Source organism: Lacerta agilis, chromosome 18 (assembly GCF_009819535.1).
Source record: "Lacerta agilis isolate rLacAgi1 chromosome 18, rLacAgi1.pri, whole genome shotgun sequence".
Classification (NCBI taxonomy): domain Eukaryota; kingdom Metazoa; phylum Chordata; class Lepidosauria; order Squamata; family Lacertidae; genus Lacerta; species Lacerta agilis.
In genome coordinates this window covers 885,805-903,490 of record NC_046329.1, presented here as the reverse complement: position 1 = coordinate 903,490, position 17,686 = coordinate 885,805, and the positions used below count along the sequence as shown (strand labels likewise).

General features: G+C 53.2%; 1 protein-coding gene across 3 annotated transcripts; it reads left to right on the top strand.

The window, feature by feature from the left end:
- The first annotated feature begins 1,741 nt into the window (after nucleotides 1-1,741).
- LOC117039587 (serine/threonine-protein kinase PLK2-like) lies at nucleotides 1,742-17,255 on the top strand. 3 transcript variants are annotated; one of them, XM_033136750.1, is made up of 15 exons: nucleotides 1,743-2,253; nucleotides 4,505-4,612; nucleotides 6,599-6,715; nucleotides 7,668-7,797; nucleotides 9,583-9,670; nucleotides 10,828-10,923; nucleotides 11,223-11,421; nucleotides 12,296-12,434; nucleotides 13,076-13,143; nucleotides 13,882-13,978; nucleotides 14,726-14,797; nucleotides 15,758-15,917; nucleotides 16,059-16,188; nucleotides 16,467-16,577; nucleotides 16,676-17,255. In XM_033136750.1, the coding sequence occupies exons 1-15, from the start codon at nucleotides 2,140-2,142 to the stop codon at nucleotides 16,862-16,864; spliced, it is 1,818 nt and encodes a 605-aa protein (XP_032992641.1). In that variant the 5' UTR covers nucleotides 1,743-2,139; the 3' UTR covers nucleotides 16,865-17,255. The 3 variants fall into 3 exon arrangements, with proteins under 3 accessions (XP_032992642.1, XP_032992641.1, XP_032992640.1); XM_033136749.1 differs by having other exon boundaries at nucleotides 15,755-15,917; XM_033136751.1 differs by lacking the exon at nucleotides 4,505-4,612 and having other exon boundaries at nucleotides 1,742-2,253; nucleotides 15,755-15,917.
- The last annotated feature ends 431 nt before the right edge of the window (nucleotides 17,256-17,686 follow it).

Genomic DNA, 17,686 nt, shown 5'->3' with positions numbered 1-17,686 from the left:
GAGTGAAGATGAGTCCTCAAGGAAACGACCCAAGCAAGGTGCCTGATGCAAGTCAGACTATGGCTCCGTAGAGCCTGCTGGCAGCAGCACCTTTTGCATGCCAAGCAGGTGTTCCGCCCCACTCGCACACTAACCACCTGGCCATATTCATAGAACCATACAGTTGGAAGGGGCACCCAAGGGTCCTCTAGTCCAACCCCCTGCAATGCAGGAATCTCAGCTAAAGCATCCGTGACAGGTGGCCATCCAAGCTCTGCTTAAAATGGTTTCTAAGCATTCCTGCAGCAACATTGATGTTCATTGCTCTACTCTGGTCCCATCCATCCCATCCTGATGTTTTCACTGCAGATGCAGCTCTCTCTGTCTGTGTGCTTCTCTCATTCGCTGGTTTTCAGCCACTCACCTCTTTGTGTAGTTGGGGGTCCATATTGCCATGCCTAGTGGCACAGGGAAGGTTCTGCTGCCCATTGTTGGCTGGCATGCTGTGTGGGGCACGGACTGCTCCCCAACATGCCTGGGATAGCTCAGCCATCCACCCATTATCCACAGATCTTTGGGAGATTCACAATAGATAGCTCAGCCCATATAGCATGAAGCTCTTAATCTCAGAGTCGTGGGTTCGAGTCCCTCGTGGGGCAAAAGATTTCCGCAGGGCAGGGGAATCTCTACACTTCTTTGATTCTATGATCCCAGCAAAGCAGCAGGGTGCTGTCGATATTCTTTTGCAGGGTACTGGATTGTCTTCTCTGCTTCGTGTAACACTTTGAAACTTTGTCTGATTTCTATTGGGAGTCTTTTGAATGCAAAGCAGAGAAAATTCATAAGCAAAGAAATAAATGGTCCACAACTCTGGTTATGCTCTCTATGTAAATGAGTCTTCTTGGCCATGATTGTCCACTTGTTAGAGGTTTTGATGCCTAGTTTTAAATAGAATAATAGAACTGCAGAGTTGGAAGGGACCCCCGAGGGTCATCTAGTCCAACCCCCTGAAATGCAGGAATCTCAGCTAATGCATACATGACAGATGGATTGTTTTTGCGTTCTTAGCAGTTTTTAATTGTCTTATGTGTAAACTGTCTTGAGACAGTGACTTAGAAGGCAATTAATCAATAAATTGCACAGAAATGGATAAACACAAACAATCTGCCTCTGGAATTGTGGTATAAGATTAAGGACCCTTGGTATCTTTGGTATTCACAACTTTATTGTATTATGGAAAAATCTCAAAAAAAATAAATCTCACCAGGTAAAAAGAACTTAGGAGACGTTGCAAATGGGGGAAGGTTCACCCACAAGATTTGCATGATGAAAGACTCAGGAGAATAATTTTATGCAATTGGGTGGGACTTTTAAAATCTTACATTTCAAACAACGACCTGCACGGCTCCCAAAACAGAAATACTGTCCCGTCTTCCTAAATTACGTGTTCGTTTACTATCCCTTTGTAGAATTATTTACCGTAGAAGCATCTCTCTGACGGCCTCCAATAAATCAATAAAAAGTAGCGAAGGAATGACTAATACCTCTGTCCAGGAGGGGGCGCAGGTGCCGCATCAGCCTCAGCCAGCTACAGGCACGATGTGGGTCCATCAGCATCCCCACCCACCACCCCGACCCCCGACTGGTTATGGGGAGAGAAGTCCCACCCAGCCCAGAAGGCGAAACGCTCACCCCCACCCGTCCACCTCTGGACAGACAAACCCTCCAACTCAGCACTGGCGCAACCTCCACCTTGCTGGGATTTCTCCTGGGAGACTTTGGGGTTCCACTGCCCACGGGTGGGGGGCACCTACCTGGGCCTCGCCTGTCTGTGGACTTCCAGGGTGCTGGAGCAGGTGGGCCCACACCGCTTGGACCTAATCCGGATGCTGGAAGTCTGCCGAAGAACCGAGCGCAGCTCTTTAAACCGGTTCGTCTCGTCCGGGTGCTGCGCCGCTTCTGCTCCGGATCGCGGATCCCCGGCCCTCCAATGGGCAGAGGAGGCTGTTTGGGCAGGGGAGGCCCCCCTGGCCGGCCCCCCTTTCTCTCCACCCCCAACCCCGCCTTATAAGAGGACCTGGCATCGGCTCCCTCCTGCTCAGAGACTCTAAGGAGCAGCCGGAGGAGTTTGCAAAAAAGAGGGAGGGTGGGGGGCACCCGATGGGGAGGATGGAGCACCCCGCCTGGAGGAGGGCAGAAGGCGAGAGCCTCAAATACTTCATAGAGGATCCGAGCACGGGGACGCTTTACAGGAGAGGGCAGCTTTTGGGGAAGGTAAAATAATTCTACGGTTATTTTGCAATTTCCTTTCCTTTTCGCTTGGCTTGGGGATTTTGCAACCTCGGTTATGAATTGCAACTCTAATTTTTTGGCATTTTTAGATGACGTTTGCGGGATTTTCTGCTCTCTTAGCTCGTTCACAGGGATGCGTCGGGTGGAAATGGGCCTGTTGGAACAGGCGCAGACAGAGACCCCCACTTTCAAAGCGGTGTGGGGTGGCGGCAGAAAGAAAGTTTGTTCTCTTTGGGGGGATTTGCAAGAATGACGCCTCCCTGTTGGGGGAAACTGAGTCACCAGGTGAAGAGGTGAACCAAGGTCACGCAGGAAGAACTCTTGTGGAGAATCAGGTGCCCCCTTTCCCTACCAGGATTGAGCACAGGACCCAGGCGTCCAGGTCCTAGATCTTATCCACCCAGCCTGTTTTCTTTCCTCTGGACCCCCTGGGACGAAACATGGGGTCCATTTTACACTCCACGCGCGCATTTTAAATTCACGCATCTAAATCTGCGAAACCTAGTTTTTCTTAAACTCTGCATTGTCTTATGTTCACATTTTGGGTTCCTGCGTCTTTCTTCTTCCACTGGTCTCCCCACGCCGAAGGATTTCAGGAACCATTTTTTCTAACGGTGTTTGCCCCTTTTGCAACATATTAGACATTCGCGCGTCTGTCTTTGCAGCGCCCGGAGCAACGAGACGGCTCTCTCTGTCTTTCCGGAGCTCCGAGCCCGGAACGGGCTATTTGGGGAACTGCGGGACGGGTGTCAAAGACACAAAAGGCAACTATCTCTCCCCCTCCCCCCAAGGCAATTCTGCTGTCACTATCAGATCGTTTTCTCTCCCGAAGCAGCCGGCAAGCTTCGGGGTCCCACAGAATCCTTCGTCATCCAGCTTTGTTTTGCTAATACATGATGAGGAGTGCAGTGGCTACACGTGCTTAATCCGGAGTGGGTCGATGTTTTGTATTTGGGGAGCCGGGACTCCCGCTCTCCCCCCAACAAGTCACAACACCCACCCACGCCCCCAGGACTCAGGAGTCCTGCGCGTCTGAGCCCTTTTCCCAGCTTGAGCCCAGAGACATCCGGATCGGGGGATTTCCCACCCGCCCCTTTTTCACTCTGGATCTGCTCCGCTTTCTCCCGGATGAGGTCGGGCATGCCCGGGCTAGCTACAGGTGGGTGAGAAAGCCCCGCCTGCTCCAGGCGCCAGCCAATTGGGAGCGGGAGAAGCAGTCTGCTTTGGTTTTTGAGCAGAAGGTGCCCCTTGATCCGGAGTGAATCCCTACCTGGAGACGCCAGCGGGGCTTGAGCCCGCTTCTCCTTCTGCATGCCGAGCAGGTATGCTGCGGCCATTCCTGTGGCACACTTGTTCCACGGGAGGTGGGGATGTTTAGCCTGCAGAAGAGGAGGCTGCGAGGAGATAACTGCCTGCCTCATGGAAGATGGAGCGAACTGGTTTTCTAAGGATTGTTAGACAGGACGACCTCGGAAGAAGGTGGAGGACTCTCCTTCCTGGAAGTTTTTTAAGTAGAGGTTGGGTGGACTGGATGCTTGAGTTGATATTCCTGCCTTGCGGGGAAGGGGGTTGGAAATAATGATGATGATGATGATGATGATGATGATGATATGATATAAAAATTTATTACTTATACCCCGTCCATCTGGCTCTGTTTCCTCAGCCACTTTGGGTGGCTCCCAACAGAATATTAAAAACACAATAAAACATCAAACATTAAAAACTTCCCTAAACCTTCAGATGTCTTCCAAAAGTCAGACAGTTCTTTATTTCCTTGACATCTGGTGGGAGGGCGTTCCACAGGGTGGGCGCCACTACCGAGAAGGCCCTCTACCTGGTTCCCTGTAACCTCACTTCTCACAGGGAGGGAACCGCCAGAAGGCCCTCAGAGCTGGACCTCACACTATGGGTCTGAATTGACGGCCTCGGAATTTGGGGACCTCAGAGGCCATCCAGCTGAGGCAGGACAAGCCTGTGACCAGAGGGAAGCAGCAGCACAAACTTGGCTTTGGAGCCAGGAAATGAATCATAGAAGTGTAGAGGGATCCCGAGGGTCATCTAGTCCAACCCCCTGCAATACAGGATTCACAACTAATCAAGCCTGTATGTGTGTGTGTGTGTTTTAGGGCACACACAGCCCACCCACGCTGCCTGCAACAAATGGAGTTCCACACCTGCCCCGGTTCCTGGCTGACCCCCCCACCTGCCACCCTCTTCCTCTGTTTCCCTGCAGGGCGCCTTTGGGAGATGCTACAAGTTCACAGACACCTCCACCAACAAGGTCTATGCCGTGAAGGTCGTGCCTCAGTCTCGGGTCTCCAGGCTGGACAACCGAGGGAAGGTGAGCCCAGATGTGATCATGGGGCGGGGGGGGGGGGGAGCCAGTGGGCTGAGCATCATAAGAAAAATGATTATTATAGATGGTGCCATCTTTAGCTGGGTGCCCCTGTGTTGGAGTGGAGGAGGACTCTCCTTCCCTCTCCAGTGCCAGTAAGCACCCCACCTTCCCTTTTAAAAATTTGCTGCTAAGAACGGGTTACTTCATTTGCCCTCCTCCCTCCCCACCATTTTTCCTTTCATGCTTTGTCTTCTCGATTGCAAGCCTCTTTTTCTTAAGCTGGAGAGTAGGATAGAAATGCTTTAAGGAAGGCCCTTCCTCTCCTTTCTCAATATTCCCACCCAAAGGGTGGCGTTCCTCTGCACTTGAGCACTTAAACAAGGCCTAAAACCATGCAAAGTGGAATGAAAAGGAAGCTTTTCTTCCTCTCCTGACACTGGAACTCGTGGGCAAAGCTGAAATTCCAGGAGATTAAAGAAGGCAGCACAGAGTTAAACTGTGGAACTCCCTCCCACAGGAGACACTGACGGCCACCAGCTTGGATGGCTTTGAAATGAGGATCGGGCAAATTCAAGGAGGAGGAGGCGGCTCTGGATGGCTACCTGCCACAATGGCTATGCTCTTGTCTTGAGTGAGAGGCTTCCGAATCCCAGTTGTTGGAAACTGCTGGAGCGGAGAGTTGCTCTCGTGCTCGGATCCTGTTTCTGGGTTTCTCATATTGGTTGGCCACTCTGAGGACAGAATGCTGGGCAAAATGGGCCATTGACCTGATCCAGCTGGCTCTTCTTACATTCTGATGGAACCTCCAGGTCCAGAGGCAGTCTATCTCGACTGCTTGGTTCTTAGGGGTATTTGGCCACTATGAGAAGAGAAGACTGGAATAGATGGGCCCCTTTTGAGTCTGATCCAGCAGTCAAGCTCTCTTTAGTTTCTTATGATTCCTCAATGGTGCCTCCATGGACAGAGCCAGCCTATCTTAGAACTCTGGAGTGGGAGAAGGCTGCTGCTATCAGGTCCTACTGACGAGTTTCCCTTTGGGGTGTCTGGTTGGCTCCTGTGAGGGCAGGATGCTAGCTGCGATGGGCCTGATCCGCCTGCTGCAGGGCTTTTCTCAAATCTGAGAAAACCTAGTCAGGTGGGTGGGGTATAAGTAATAAAATTATTATTAATTATTATTATCATCTCTGAAGCAAATTCATCCAGGGGATCTGATCCGTGATGGATGCCCTGCCATGACCCTGCCCCTCCTGATCCCAGCGTGGTTTCCTGCCTCCACTTTCCCATGACATTTTACCCAGCCAGTGGCTTAGTGTGCATTGCTGGTGTCCGGGACACTGCCTACCTGCGCAGGGGGGAGCCAGGTGGACGTTCTGCAAGGGGCCTGGGGATGTGGCGGCTGGGCCAGGCTGGGCTCCGGGCACATTGGCAGACAGGGAAGGATGGGGCCACCAGGATGCGGGGATTCCCTTGGAAGCCAGCGCCTGTTTCGCACCCCTCAAAATTGTGTGCCCAGGGCCACGACCCCCCCCAGTCCCCCACACTACACCCTTGCCATCCTGGGATTGGAAGCTCCTTGGGGCAGGGAATATTGCAAAAAGCACCCAGTCACCTAGGATGGCCGCCAGGCGCCATGCAGCTCTCGTCTGTCGCAGAGGCTCCGAAGGGATCCTGCCCCAAAGTGCTTCCAGTCTAAGGTTCTGGAAAGTGGGGAGACTGTGAAAATGGGGGGGGGCAAAGGGCAACAGTCTTTAGCAGAGGCCGAGGCCGGCGCCTTCCTTTCTTGTTGCAGATTCTCCATTCGCTTTGCTCTCCTTTGTCCTTGGACGTCATAAATATATACACCGTAGATATTGCCGAGTTTCTCGCTGACTTCAGCACCTGCACCCGTGACTCCTCTCCTCTCTGCTGGCGCAAGGTGGGTGGGTGGGTGGGTGTCTATGTGGGCACTTCAGCAGGAACCTCGTGGTTTTCTCCCCCCACCCCCTGCAGGTCGAGCGCGAGATCGAGCTGCACAGCCAGCTCAAGCACAGGAATGTCGTCGGCTTCCACCGGCATTTTGCTGACCAGGAGAACATCTACATGGTCCTGGAGTACTGCAGCCGGAAGGTGAGAAAAAGAGAGAAAGGGAGAGCCAGAGGAGAGAGGCAGCTGACAGGCTGGGCCCTCAAAGGGTTTCCTTCCTTCCTTATGGAAAGTTGTAAATTGCAGGGTTGCAATGCAGAAATTGGAGTTCAAGAATCCCTGGGGGAAAGTGACTCAGTTTACTCCGGTGCTTCTGACAAATGCCCAATCTGCTGAAGTTGGCCACTGGAGCTTCTCCACAGCATCACCCCTTGCTCTGAGGTCCAGCTCTGAGGGCCTTCTGGTGGTTCCCTCCCTGCAAGAAGTGAGGCAACCAGGCAGAGGACCTTCTTGGTAGTGGCACCCGCCCTGTGGAATGCCCTCCCACCAGATGTCAGGGAGATAAATAACTACTCAGTTGTTAGAAGATCTCTGAAGGCAGCCCTGTATCAGGATGTTTTTAATGTTTGATGTTTTATTATGTTTTCATATTCTGCTGGAAGCTGGCCAGAGTGGCTGGGGAAACCCAGCCAGATGGGCACAGTATAAATCATAAAAATTATTATTATTATTATTAGCTCAGAAGGTGCTAAGAAGTTGGCACCCTGAAGCTAACCGCTAACTCTAACCCTAACTCCCTCCCCAACAGAATGGGGAGAGTCTGGCACCAATATTGTCCCCGGCTGCCCTCCCCATGCTTTCCCCAGTGCAAAACCAAACAGAGCTTCTGCCCCTTGAGGAAGGAATTTCACCAGGTAGCTCATGACTAAAGGTGCAGGAGCCCCATCCTTTTCTGCAGTCTCAGGTCACCCTGTTTCACATTGCACATGCATTGCACAAAAGGGCAGGCAATTCAACAGATGCAGCTGTCCCCATAAGATTTCTTTCTTTTTTCGGGGGGGGGGGGAGTGCAATCCAGCCACCATGACCTGTGGGGAGTGGCACCCTTTGGGATTTGGAGTGGGGCTGCTGAAACCCTGATATTCTCTCTCTCCAGTCCCTGGCCCACATCCTGAAAGTCCGCAAGACGCTGACGGAGCCTGAGGTCCGCTTCTACCTCAAGCAAGTCATTGCTGGCCTGCAGTACCTCCACCAGCAAGGCATCATTCACCGGGACCTCAAGCTGAGTAGGTGTCTGGCGGCTGGGGGAGGGAGCTGGGTGTGCTGCGATCGCATCCGTGGGACCTGTATGGGGTGCCAGGGGAGGAGTTGTACCTCTGATGGGGTACCACCAGCCTCATAGCCCATGCTCCACACCACTACCAGGCATCAGCTCTGCCCCAATGGCTCAGAACAACAACCACACACCCACACCCACACACCCCAGTGCATCGCCTGTAGATTTTTAAGGTTCATGACAGGTCGTGTCATTTTAGACGGCGAAACTTAATTTTTGCAAATTTGTTTAGTGATGGGTCTTCGAAATATGCTCTGGGGCCTGAGGAATTTTGTTGGGACAACATTTTGTAATGGGACAACATTTAGCTTGGCAAGTCTATGTTTGATGAAGATGCACCTAAATGGCTTTTGGAAAACCAAAGAATTTAAATTTTGCCTTCTGAAAATGTTAGGTAACAAATAAAAACAACAATCTATAATATAGCTGCAAGTACTTGGCAGTCATTTTTAATTATTTCTATGCATTTCACTTACCAGGTGAAATTAAACTATATTAACTTAAGCAAAACATATTTCAAATCATGTTGCAGCTTTTTAGCACCTCTTCTTTTTTGAATGTGAAAGCTGAGAAATGCATGCAAGTTGTGAGGGGTCCTTGCTCTGCCTTCATCTCCCGGAGAGATCCGCTCCTTGTTTCTGCACCAGAAGAGCCGATTTGCTCTCACACCTGCCACGCAAGGGGTGGGATGCCATTATTGGCACTGCAGTGCAGGAAGAGTTAATCACCCAGTGCCCCCAATTCGCTCTCTGTCCTGGGACCGTCCTGGGGTTAAAAATACACACAGCAGCCCAGGACAACTCTGGTGGGGGCAGAGCGAATGCCTGCAGGGTGAGCTCATGGCACTATTGCCAGGGGCGGGAGGCTCTGAGTGCAAACACTGATCTGATTTAGCCTGCAAGGGCAGAGCAAGGATCTCTCTCTCTCACACATGCACAAGCGTGTCTGTATCCTGGGCCTCCAGCCGGCATCGTGCATTTGCAAAGAGACCGAGGTCTTCCACACAGCCTGCTTATCAAGAAGTCGTGCTTCTGCAAAATTTATTTTTATTTGCAAATTTAACAAGGGAAAGGTGGGAGGGGAGATGAAGACCTTTCCTGGCAGACCACAGCACCCATCCTGCTTTGCTTCTGCAGGGCCTCCAGACCAGACTGTCACTATTTTGGGGTCCCGTGCCAGAAAATTGAGGTCACAGGCCATTCTTGCACAAGGAAACCCATTCTTTGAAAAACACACACCTCCCTTTTCCAATCATAGAATTATAGATTTGTAGAATTGGAAGGGACCCTGAGGGTCATTTAGCCCAACCCCCTGCAATGCAGGTATATGCAGCTGTCCCTGATGGGGGTCGAACCGGAAACCTTGGCATTGTCGGCACCAAGCTCTCACCAACAGAGCTCTCCATAATATTATTTGTTAATAATAACATTACTTCAAGGCACCCACTGACCACCGCAGTTGTTGCCCAGTGCAGCCTCCAAGTTCATTCTTCATTCTATTCCTTCCTTTCTGAAAGGAGCGCACACAGCACAAACTTTGGCCCGGTTTGTCCTCACAAGAGCCCTGCGAGGCAGGCCAAGCTGAGACTGGCCCACAGGGAGTTTCATGGCTGAGTGGGGAGATCTGAACCCGGATCTCCCTGGACCCCACTGGCTCTTTTCTGGGAACAACCGTCGGGCATTTAGTGTGGGAAAGGATGGGACTCTCTATCCCTCTGAACTCTTCACGTGCTCAGGTAACTTCTTCATCACGAAGACCATGCAGGTGAAGATTGGGGACCTGGGGCTGGCGACTCGTGAGGAGCAGGCCAGCCGGAGGAGAGGGTGAGTATTATGGGGTGGCTGGGCAGAGAAGGGGAACCTGGATTTCCTGGTGGGGTAAAGCCTTAGAGTTGCAATATTTGGTTATTCATTCCTTTGATGCATTTCTTAACTCCAAGGACCTCAGGGGGCCCTGTGCCTGGTTCTTTCCCCTCCCTCCCTCCCTGCTTGAGCCACACAATGACCACTGGGTAGGCCAGACGGAGGGGCAGGAACTGGACCCCAAGCTCACCCAGTGAGATTTCTGCCTGAGGGGCAAGAGTTGAACACTGGCCTCTCCCAAGGCCTAGTCTGACACTCTTGTATGTTTCCTCGGAAGGGAAACCCCTTGTTCCGAAGGGGATTGCTCCTGAGTGATTCTGCAGCCTCTGTTTCTGATGGGGCACAGAAGGACCCCTAATTTCTCCCAGGGTGGGGAGGAAAGCCAGCTTCCTTATACAGTGGTACCTCAGTTTAAGAACAGTCCTGTTTACGAACGATTCGGTTTACGAATTCCGCAAAACCGGAAGTAGTGTCCCATTTTGCGAACTTTACCTCGGTCTAGGAACAGAATCCAGGTGGTGGAAGGGCATCGCAGCGGGAGGCCTCATTAGGGAAAGCGCGCCTTGGTTTAAGAACGGTTTCAGTTTAAGAACGAACGTCCGGAACGGATTAAGTTCATAAACCGAGGTACTACATCATAAATATAAATACCATATCATACCATAAATCCCCCGTATCCATCAACTTTCCAGAGTTGGGATCCCTGCCCAGACCTCCATGGAGGAGGAGGAGTCTGCAGCAAATTTGATCCAGTTTTTCATCTGGTTGTGGGTTCAAATCTCCCACCTTCTTGCTGGTAGAAGCCTCATAGGCTGCAGCCCAGGGGCAGAGCAGCTGCTAGGCATGCAGAAGGTGGCAGGGCTGACTGAGAGAGATGGCTGAGTCTGAAATCCTGGAGAGTCGTTGCTGCCGGTCAGCGCTGGGATAGATGGAGCAATGGCTGGACTCTCTATAAGGAAACTTCCTCTATTCCTATTTAATCCCATAATGATGAGGACTAGCATCTTGCTGGATTTGCAGCTCTAGAGCACCTGTTCTGCATGCAGAAGGGAAGCCTTGCTTCCTTGGTGTTGCTGTTGCTTTCCCCCCTCCCTAAAGGGCCTTTCCTCTCCCCACAGAGTGGTCTGTGGGACCCCCAATTACCTGGCTCCCGAAGTCATTGCCAAAAAGGGGCACTCATTCAAGTCGGATGTCTGGGCCCTTGGCTGCATCATGTAAGTAACTCTGGTGGAAAGGAATAATAGAATTACAGAATTGCCGACTTGGAAGGGACCTCCCAGGGTCATCTAGTCCAACCCTCTGCAATGCAGGAATCTTTCGCTCAAGGTGGGGTTCGAACCCACGACCCTGGGATTAAGTCTCCTGCTCTGCCATGCCTCTAGGTCTGTTTTTGCTTTTTTGCCAGTCATTGTCTATGTTTTATGTACAAAATGAAATAAAGGATCTATGGGGTCCCGTCCATGGCTCTCTGGCCCACCCACTGCTTCTTTTTCCTCACACCCCCCCCCCCCAGGTACACGGCCCTCACTGGCTGCTCCCCCTTTGAGATCACCCACAAGCAGGAGATGTACCGCTGCATCCGGGAAGGGCGCTACCCCACTCCCAGCCGCCTCTCACCCAGCGCCAGGGGCCTCATTGCGAAGCTGCTGGCCCCCAACCCTGAATCACGGCCCACCCTGGAAGAAACCCTCGCCCACGAGTTTTTCACCCAGGTAGGTGCCCAGGGACAAAGCATCTCCCAGGCGCAGCAGCGGTGGCTCTGACTCGGGATCCCTCCCAACAGGCTGGGCAGATGAACATGAGCTACGATCCCAGTTCTCATGAGGCCGTGGGAAACTAGCTTGCACCCAGGGAGACTACCCAGACACTGACTGGCAGAGTCTTAGGCTCTACCCTCATACTGCAGTTCAAAGCTGGAGTGAACTGTTTGCTAGCAAAACCACCATCTGCACAGACTTGGCCTAGTGAGTAGAACAGCTCCTTCCTGGTGGCCTCACTGCATGAAAGTCAGCTGCTGAGATGGAAGCTCCCTGCCTCCTCACAGCCGTCTTTGTCCCCTCCTCTCCAGGGTCTTTCCCAAGTAATCAGAGACTAAGCCAACCTCTCCTCCGCCCTTTTCATGCCTCTCCTGGTTCTGGGAGTCCAGTGGGGAGGGGAGCTTCTTGCAGCAGGAGGGGGAGACCCCTGTGGTTCTTCCCCTCTCTGCCTCTTGGGCTCCTTCCTCTCCTGCCTCTGAGTCTGGACTTCTCTCTGCCACAGACTCTCCCCGCTCACTAAGACCTGTTACTTCTTCAGCTTCCAACACCACCTCCTCCCACTCTTCTTCCTCTGACCCTTCATTGCCATCCCTCTCTGAGCTCTGAGCCTTCTTCCTGTGTGGAGAGAAGAAAAGGAAAAGAGGGGAAGGGGAAAAGGAGAAGGGGAAAAGAGAAAAGGGGAAGGGTCCAGTTTCCAATCTGGGCCGACATTTCTTGCCCACAAGCGACTCTGCTTTTGCCTTGAGCAGCTGGGATGTTCTCTCGCATTCTGCAGCTTCCCCGTTTTGTGAGCATGAAGGGACTCACCCTGCTCTTCCTCTCTTGCCAGGGCTTCACCCCGACCCAGCTGCCTTCCCGCGCCTGTCATTCTGCCCCCCTCTTCATGCTTCCCAACCCGCTGAGGAAGTTCTTCCAGAAAGTGGCAAAGGTTTTCCTGCGTGGCACCCTGTGCCAGGAGACCCGGACGGGTGAGCCTTCGCTTGCAATGGGTGGGGTGAGGCGTCCATCAGGGACTCTCCCCCAAATGGGAGACAGACCATCCTCCACAGTCTAGCAGAGAGGGGACAGCGCTCTCCATGTACTCATGAGAGTCAACCTCGCTTTTCAATGGAACTCTGGGTAAGAGGCAATGTAACAGGAGAACCGCTGGATCAGGCCCAAGGGGGCCCCTCTAGTCCAGGGTCCTGTCCCCACAGTGGCCAAATTCCCTAAAAATCTAGGGATCATGATAGACTGCCTCTAGACCTGGAGGTTCTCTCAGAAGAGCCATGGCTGTCTCCTGTGGCAGCAAGTTCCACAGTTTAATGACACACTGTATGAAGAAGGGGACAGCGCTCTCCACAGGCTCAGAGGCAACCTTGCTTTCCTCAATTAATCCTTCAGTCCCAAGTAAGGGGAGAGTCAGGTGCCATGCAAAAGGGCAGGGACCCCAAATATGAAACAAATTGAAATGTAAAATCTATTTTGGTTTTAAATTGGCATTACTGGGCAGAGGGAAGGGTCCCACCCATGACCCCCTCCTCTTTCCCCTGGATGGCTGAGCCATCAGGGAGTGCGGCCCCGCAAAGGCTGCAAATCTAATGGGGCCCCTCTTCTGCCTCTCCCCCAGTGAGCCCCCCACCCCAGGAAGCGGAAGGGATGCTGCCACCTGGGACGCCTGCCGAGACCCCCAGCCTGGTAAGAAATGGCTCTGTTTGTGTCAATCAATCAGGGTTGGACTGTGGTAGTCTTGGGTAACAGGGCGCCCTGAGTGAGGCCAAAATCTGGTGCCCCCAAATGGATCTTCTTGGCGTCCTTGTGTGTGGGAACTGCCCATATCATGGAGATTGATCAATTGATGGATTGGTTTGTGAGACTGAGCAGCCAGGAAGTCCCTGGCTAGAATCTCACTGGATTTACAGGACTGGCTGGAGGCAAGCTCAGGTTGCCCTGCCTCTGTCTTTCCTCCTGCAATAAGGGGAGAGCAGCTATGGCTGCCAAGGTGAGCGAGAACATGCCCCCCCCGGGGGGGGGGGAGCAGGACAAAGGCAGCATCCATAAATAATCTGGAAAATCATTTGATCTGAAAGACCAGAAATGGGACATAATGAGATTATAGCTCCCTTGGTTGGAGCATGGGGCAGATAACTCCAAGGCTACAGGTGCAATCCCCCATATTCCTTCATTGCAAGGGGTTGGACTAGATGGCCCTTGGGGGGACCCTTCCAAGGTGGACTATGGATGCGATGAACAGAAACACACGGCAGATACAAATCTGGCGATTCAAAATGGCGCCCAGACACAAACAATATCTGAAGTTCTCCCCCCCCCACCCCCATATGCAGAAGATCCTCAGTGGGGTCTGGAGTGGGGCTTCCCAGTCCACCCTGTTTTGTGGGCCTTACGGGCTGCTTCTTTCTTCTTGCCCTCTGAAAGGAAGTGGAAGAGGAGAGCCAGAATGGCACTGAGGACCCAGCCACCTTCCCTGTCTGCTTGCTCATGAGGGGCTCCTTGAACGTCAGCCGGGAGGAGGGTGAGTGGCGCCACAGAGGCCAAGAACTGGGGTGCTTGCGGCTGAGAGTCTGGTGGATCTCGTGATCCCAACTAATACAAGGATTGGGGGGAACAGGAGTGAGGGAAGCTCCTTTTTCCTGCCTGAAGGCCACTTGCCAGAGGCCCAAACAGATAGGATGACAGGAGGCTGTCCTCTGTTTCTGCATTGCAGGGGGTTGGGCTCGATGACCCCTGGAGTCCCCTTCCAGTTCTACCATTTTGTGATTCCAGGGGTTATCAGATCTGAAAGATGCAGAAAAATTGGGCTATGGAAACAGAGGGAGGTGTGAGCCGGGAAGAGACTTGTGGGGGTCAGTAACAAAGGGAACCCCAAACTCAGCACCCTCCTTCTGGGCTGTTCTGGGGTGGCTCCAAGAGGCCTCCAGAAAGGGAACTGCAATATTTGAACCCCAAAACCTCTAATTTGGAATTTGGGGCAGGAAGAGAGGAGAAGAGGGTGCCTTATTGGTCGGGGTGGGTCTGGGTCTGGGATGAACCTCCATATGCAGGCACAGCCCAGCTCAGGACAAGGCTGCAGCAGCTTCCCATCTCGGCTGTCCTCTGTAGGAAGCAGGATCCTGGGCTGTTGGATGCAGCAAAGCACTCAGGAAATGGGGGGCCAGGAACCAGCAGGGTTGGGGAAGCCTGTGCGGGGCAGAGGTGTGGGTGGAGGGTCTGCTGTCCCCAGCGCCCGCTGTTTCTCACTCCATCTCTGTCTCTCCTCCAGCGGATGCCGAGAGGAGCATGATAGCGAAAGTGGATGAAGTTCTGCGGACCTGCCTGAAGACCATCCCCCTGGGTGAGGCTGGGGGGGGGGCTCCCTATCTTCTGCATGCCCAGGCCCAGGAACCTCCCACCCCCCCTGTCCCTGGAAGACACTGTCTCTGCCGGACTTAAATGGCCAGCTTTGGGGTCACCCTCATGTCATCACAAAGCCTGGAAATGTCTGCGCAGCACCTTGGAGGAGTGAGAAACTGGACCTCTTTCTTGGAAAGGAAGGTCGAGGATCCCATCTTCAGACTTCATTTCTTCCAGATTTTTTTTTGGGGGGGGGAGTGTCAGTAAAGGAGCCCCTTATTATTCTGACCTGGGAGAGCAGGAGACTCTGAATCTCAGGGTCATGGGTTTGAGCCCCACGTTGGGTGAAAGATCCCTGCATTGCAGGGGGTGGACTGGATGTCCTTTGGGGTCCCTTCTGACTCTGCCATTATTGGATTCAGATCAGAAGCAGCAGCAGCAGGGCAGCAGAATTGTTGTTATTTAAATCTGTATCCTGCCCTTCATTTGCAGATCTCAGGGTGGTTCGCTATGTTAAATTGCAATATAATAACCAAGGAATACATAACAAAATAAGCACAAGAAAGAAACATTTCCCCTTCTTTTAAATGTGTTTGCAAAAGGGGTGCTATTGATTTGTTTGAATTTAATTGCACATTTTGCATTTTGAACCACCCAGCAATCTTTGGGTGCAGGACGGGATGGGAAAGTGAAACAGAATCGTAGAATCAGAAGCGTCCCCAAGAATCTCAACTTGCATCCCCCCACCCAATTTGTAACCACAGCAGACCCTGCTTAGCTTTGCAAATAGGCTAGCAGGTTTTTGTTTTTTTGCTGTATCCCTAGGAGGCTACAAAGACCTGATTTTAGAAAATGCAGGGAAGGGGATAAAACCTGAGGAAGGTTTTATATGGGGGGGGAGTTGAGCTCCTCCCTCCACCCCCTGACTGAACGTTTCCTTCCTGCCTTCTCCCCACAGCAGAAGAGGATCCCGAGGGGCCCCCAAGGCCTGGACCCATCCAGATGGTCACCAAGTGGGTCGACTACTCCAACAAGTACGGCTTCAGCTACCTGCTCTCGGGCGGCTCCACCGGAGTGCTCCTGGCCGATGGGACCCACATCGCGCTTTGCCCCCAACGCCAGTGAGTGCTGCCCGCTCTCTTTGTGAGCGCGGAGGGGGCTGAGGAGGGCAGAGGAAAAGAAGCGGGGCCTGAGCTGCTGCTGCTGGTGTCTTTAAAATCTCTCCTCCCTGCACCCCCACCCACCCCCACCCCCGGTCCCAGGCGCGTCTGCTACTGCCCCGAGCTCCATGAGGCCTCATCCTTCCCACGGAGAGATGTGCCGCCTTCGCTGACCATGAAAATGGGGATTCTCCACTTCTTCAGTCGGTACATGCAGCAGCGGCTCCTGGAGGTGAGCAGAGCAGGGTGGGAGGCGAGCAACCAGGGGGCCCCCGCCTGGAGAAGAGAGCTTGTGCCCCCTCTGAAACCCAGTTCTTTTTAAAAATTTTATCCAACATGAAATAAATTTCTGCAGAATTGTAGAGATGGAAGGGACCCATAATTTCAGGGTTGTGGGTTCAAGCCTCTGCTTGGGCAAAGGATTCCTGGCGTGGCATGGGGCTGGGCTACATGAACCTCAGGGGTCCTTCCATCTCTACCATTTTACAACTTCCGCTCCTCCTTCCCCAGGGGGGTCACCAGCAGGCAAGTCCCGCCACCTCGCTGGACAACCTCTGCCTCCTGCACTTTGCAAAGTCCCAGGAGGCACTTTTGATGCTCTTCAGCGACGGGACCCTTCAGGTAAGAGTCACCTGGGTGGGGTGGGGTGGAGAGGAGGGGTCTCCGTCTTCCAGTTTTTCTTCCCCTCACTTCCTCCCCTTTCTGCCCCCCATTCCCAGGTCAACTTCTACCACGACCGCACCAAGCTCGTGCTGAGCCCCACGTCCGCGGGGGGATACCTCCTGACTTTTGTGGACCGGCAGCGCCAGAGCAGGACCTTCCCGCTGGAGACGCTGGTCCTGCGAGGTTGGACGATCCCCTTGCGAGAGCGCCTCAGCTATGCCCGGAGCATGCTGCACTGCCTGTAGCAGACGCCCCCCCCCCAGCACCCCACTTTCCCTGAGCCCACTTACACTCCCTGCCCTGTCACTCGCAGGCTGCTGGCCAGATCCTGCTCTGCCCCCTAAGTGGGGTTGGGGTCACGTGGTGGTGGTGGGGCTCTGTGCATGGGTTGGAAATGCAGGCAGGATCCTTGTGTCTTGTAAGGAGCAAGCAGGTGGCAAGCGAGGGCAGGATGAGGCCTGAGGTAGCGGAGATGGCAGATTGGGTTGCGGGTTCGAACCTCATGTTGGGTGGGATATTCCTGCAATGCTGGGGGTTGGGCTGGATGACTCTCGGGTTCCCTTCCAACTCCAGAAATCTATGAGGATAATAAGCAAGTGGTACAGAAAGGGGGCAGCTGTGGTTCAGGCAGCCTGACTTGGCATCCTCTCGGTGGGGGGGGGGGGGTTGGGGTTGGTGGGGGGCGGGCTTCCCACACATTGCTGTGCTGGTTGCGGGTGCAAACCAGCCACAAGCTGGCTGGGCACAATCCTCAGAGGGTGGTTGTTCTGCGGAGCCGGTGAGGAGGAAAAAGTATGGGGACGAGGAAAGGGAAGGAGGGTCTCTGGTGGCTGGAGGGGTTTGATCTGTTGGGTGTAAGTTGAGTGTGGGAGAAATGGGGGAAGGGTGGTCAGTGGGCAGAGCAGGATTCTTGCCCATGGCCGACCTCAGGCAAGCAGCGGCGATGACAACTGCGGCGAGTGCTAAGCTGTTCCCTGTCCTGATACGGCAGCTCCCTCCCAAAATCCCTGTTTTTAATTAAAGCAATGTGACTCAGACCATGTGGCTCAGGCTTCTTTCTCCTGTTT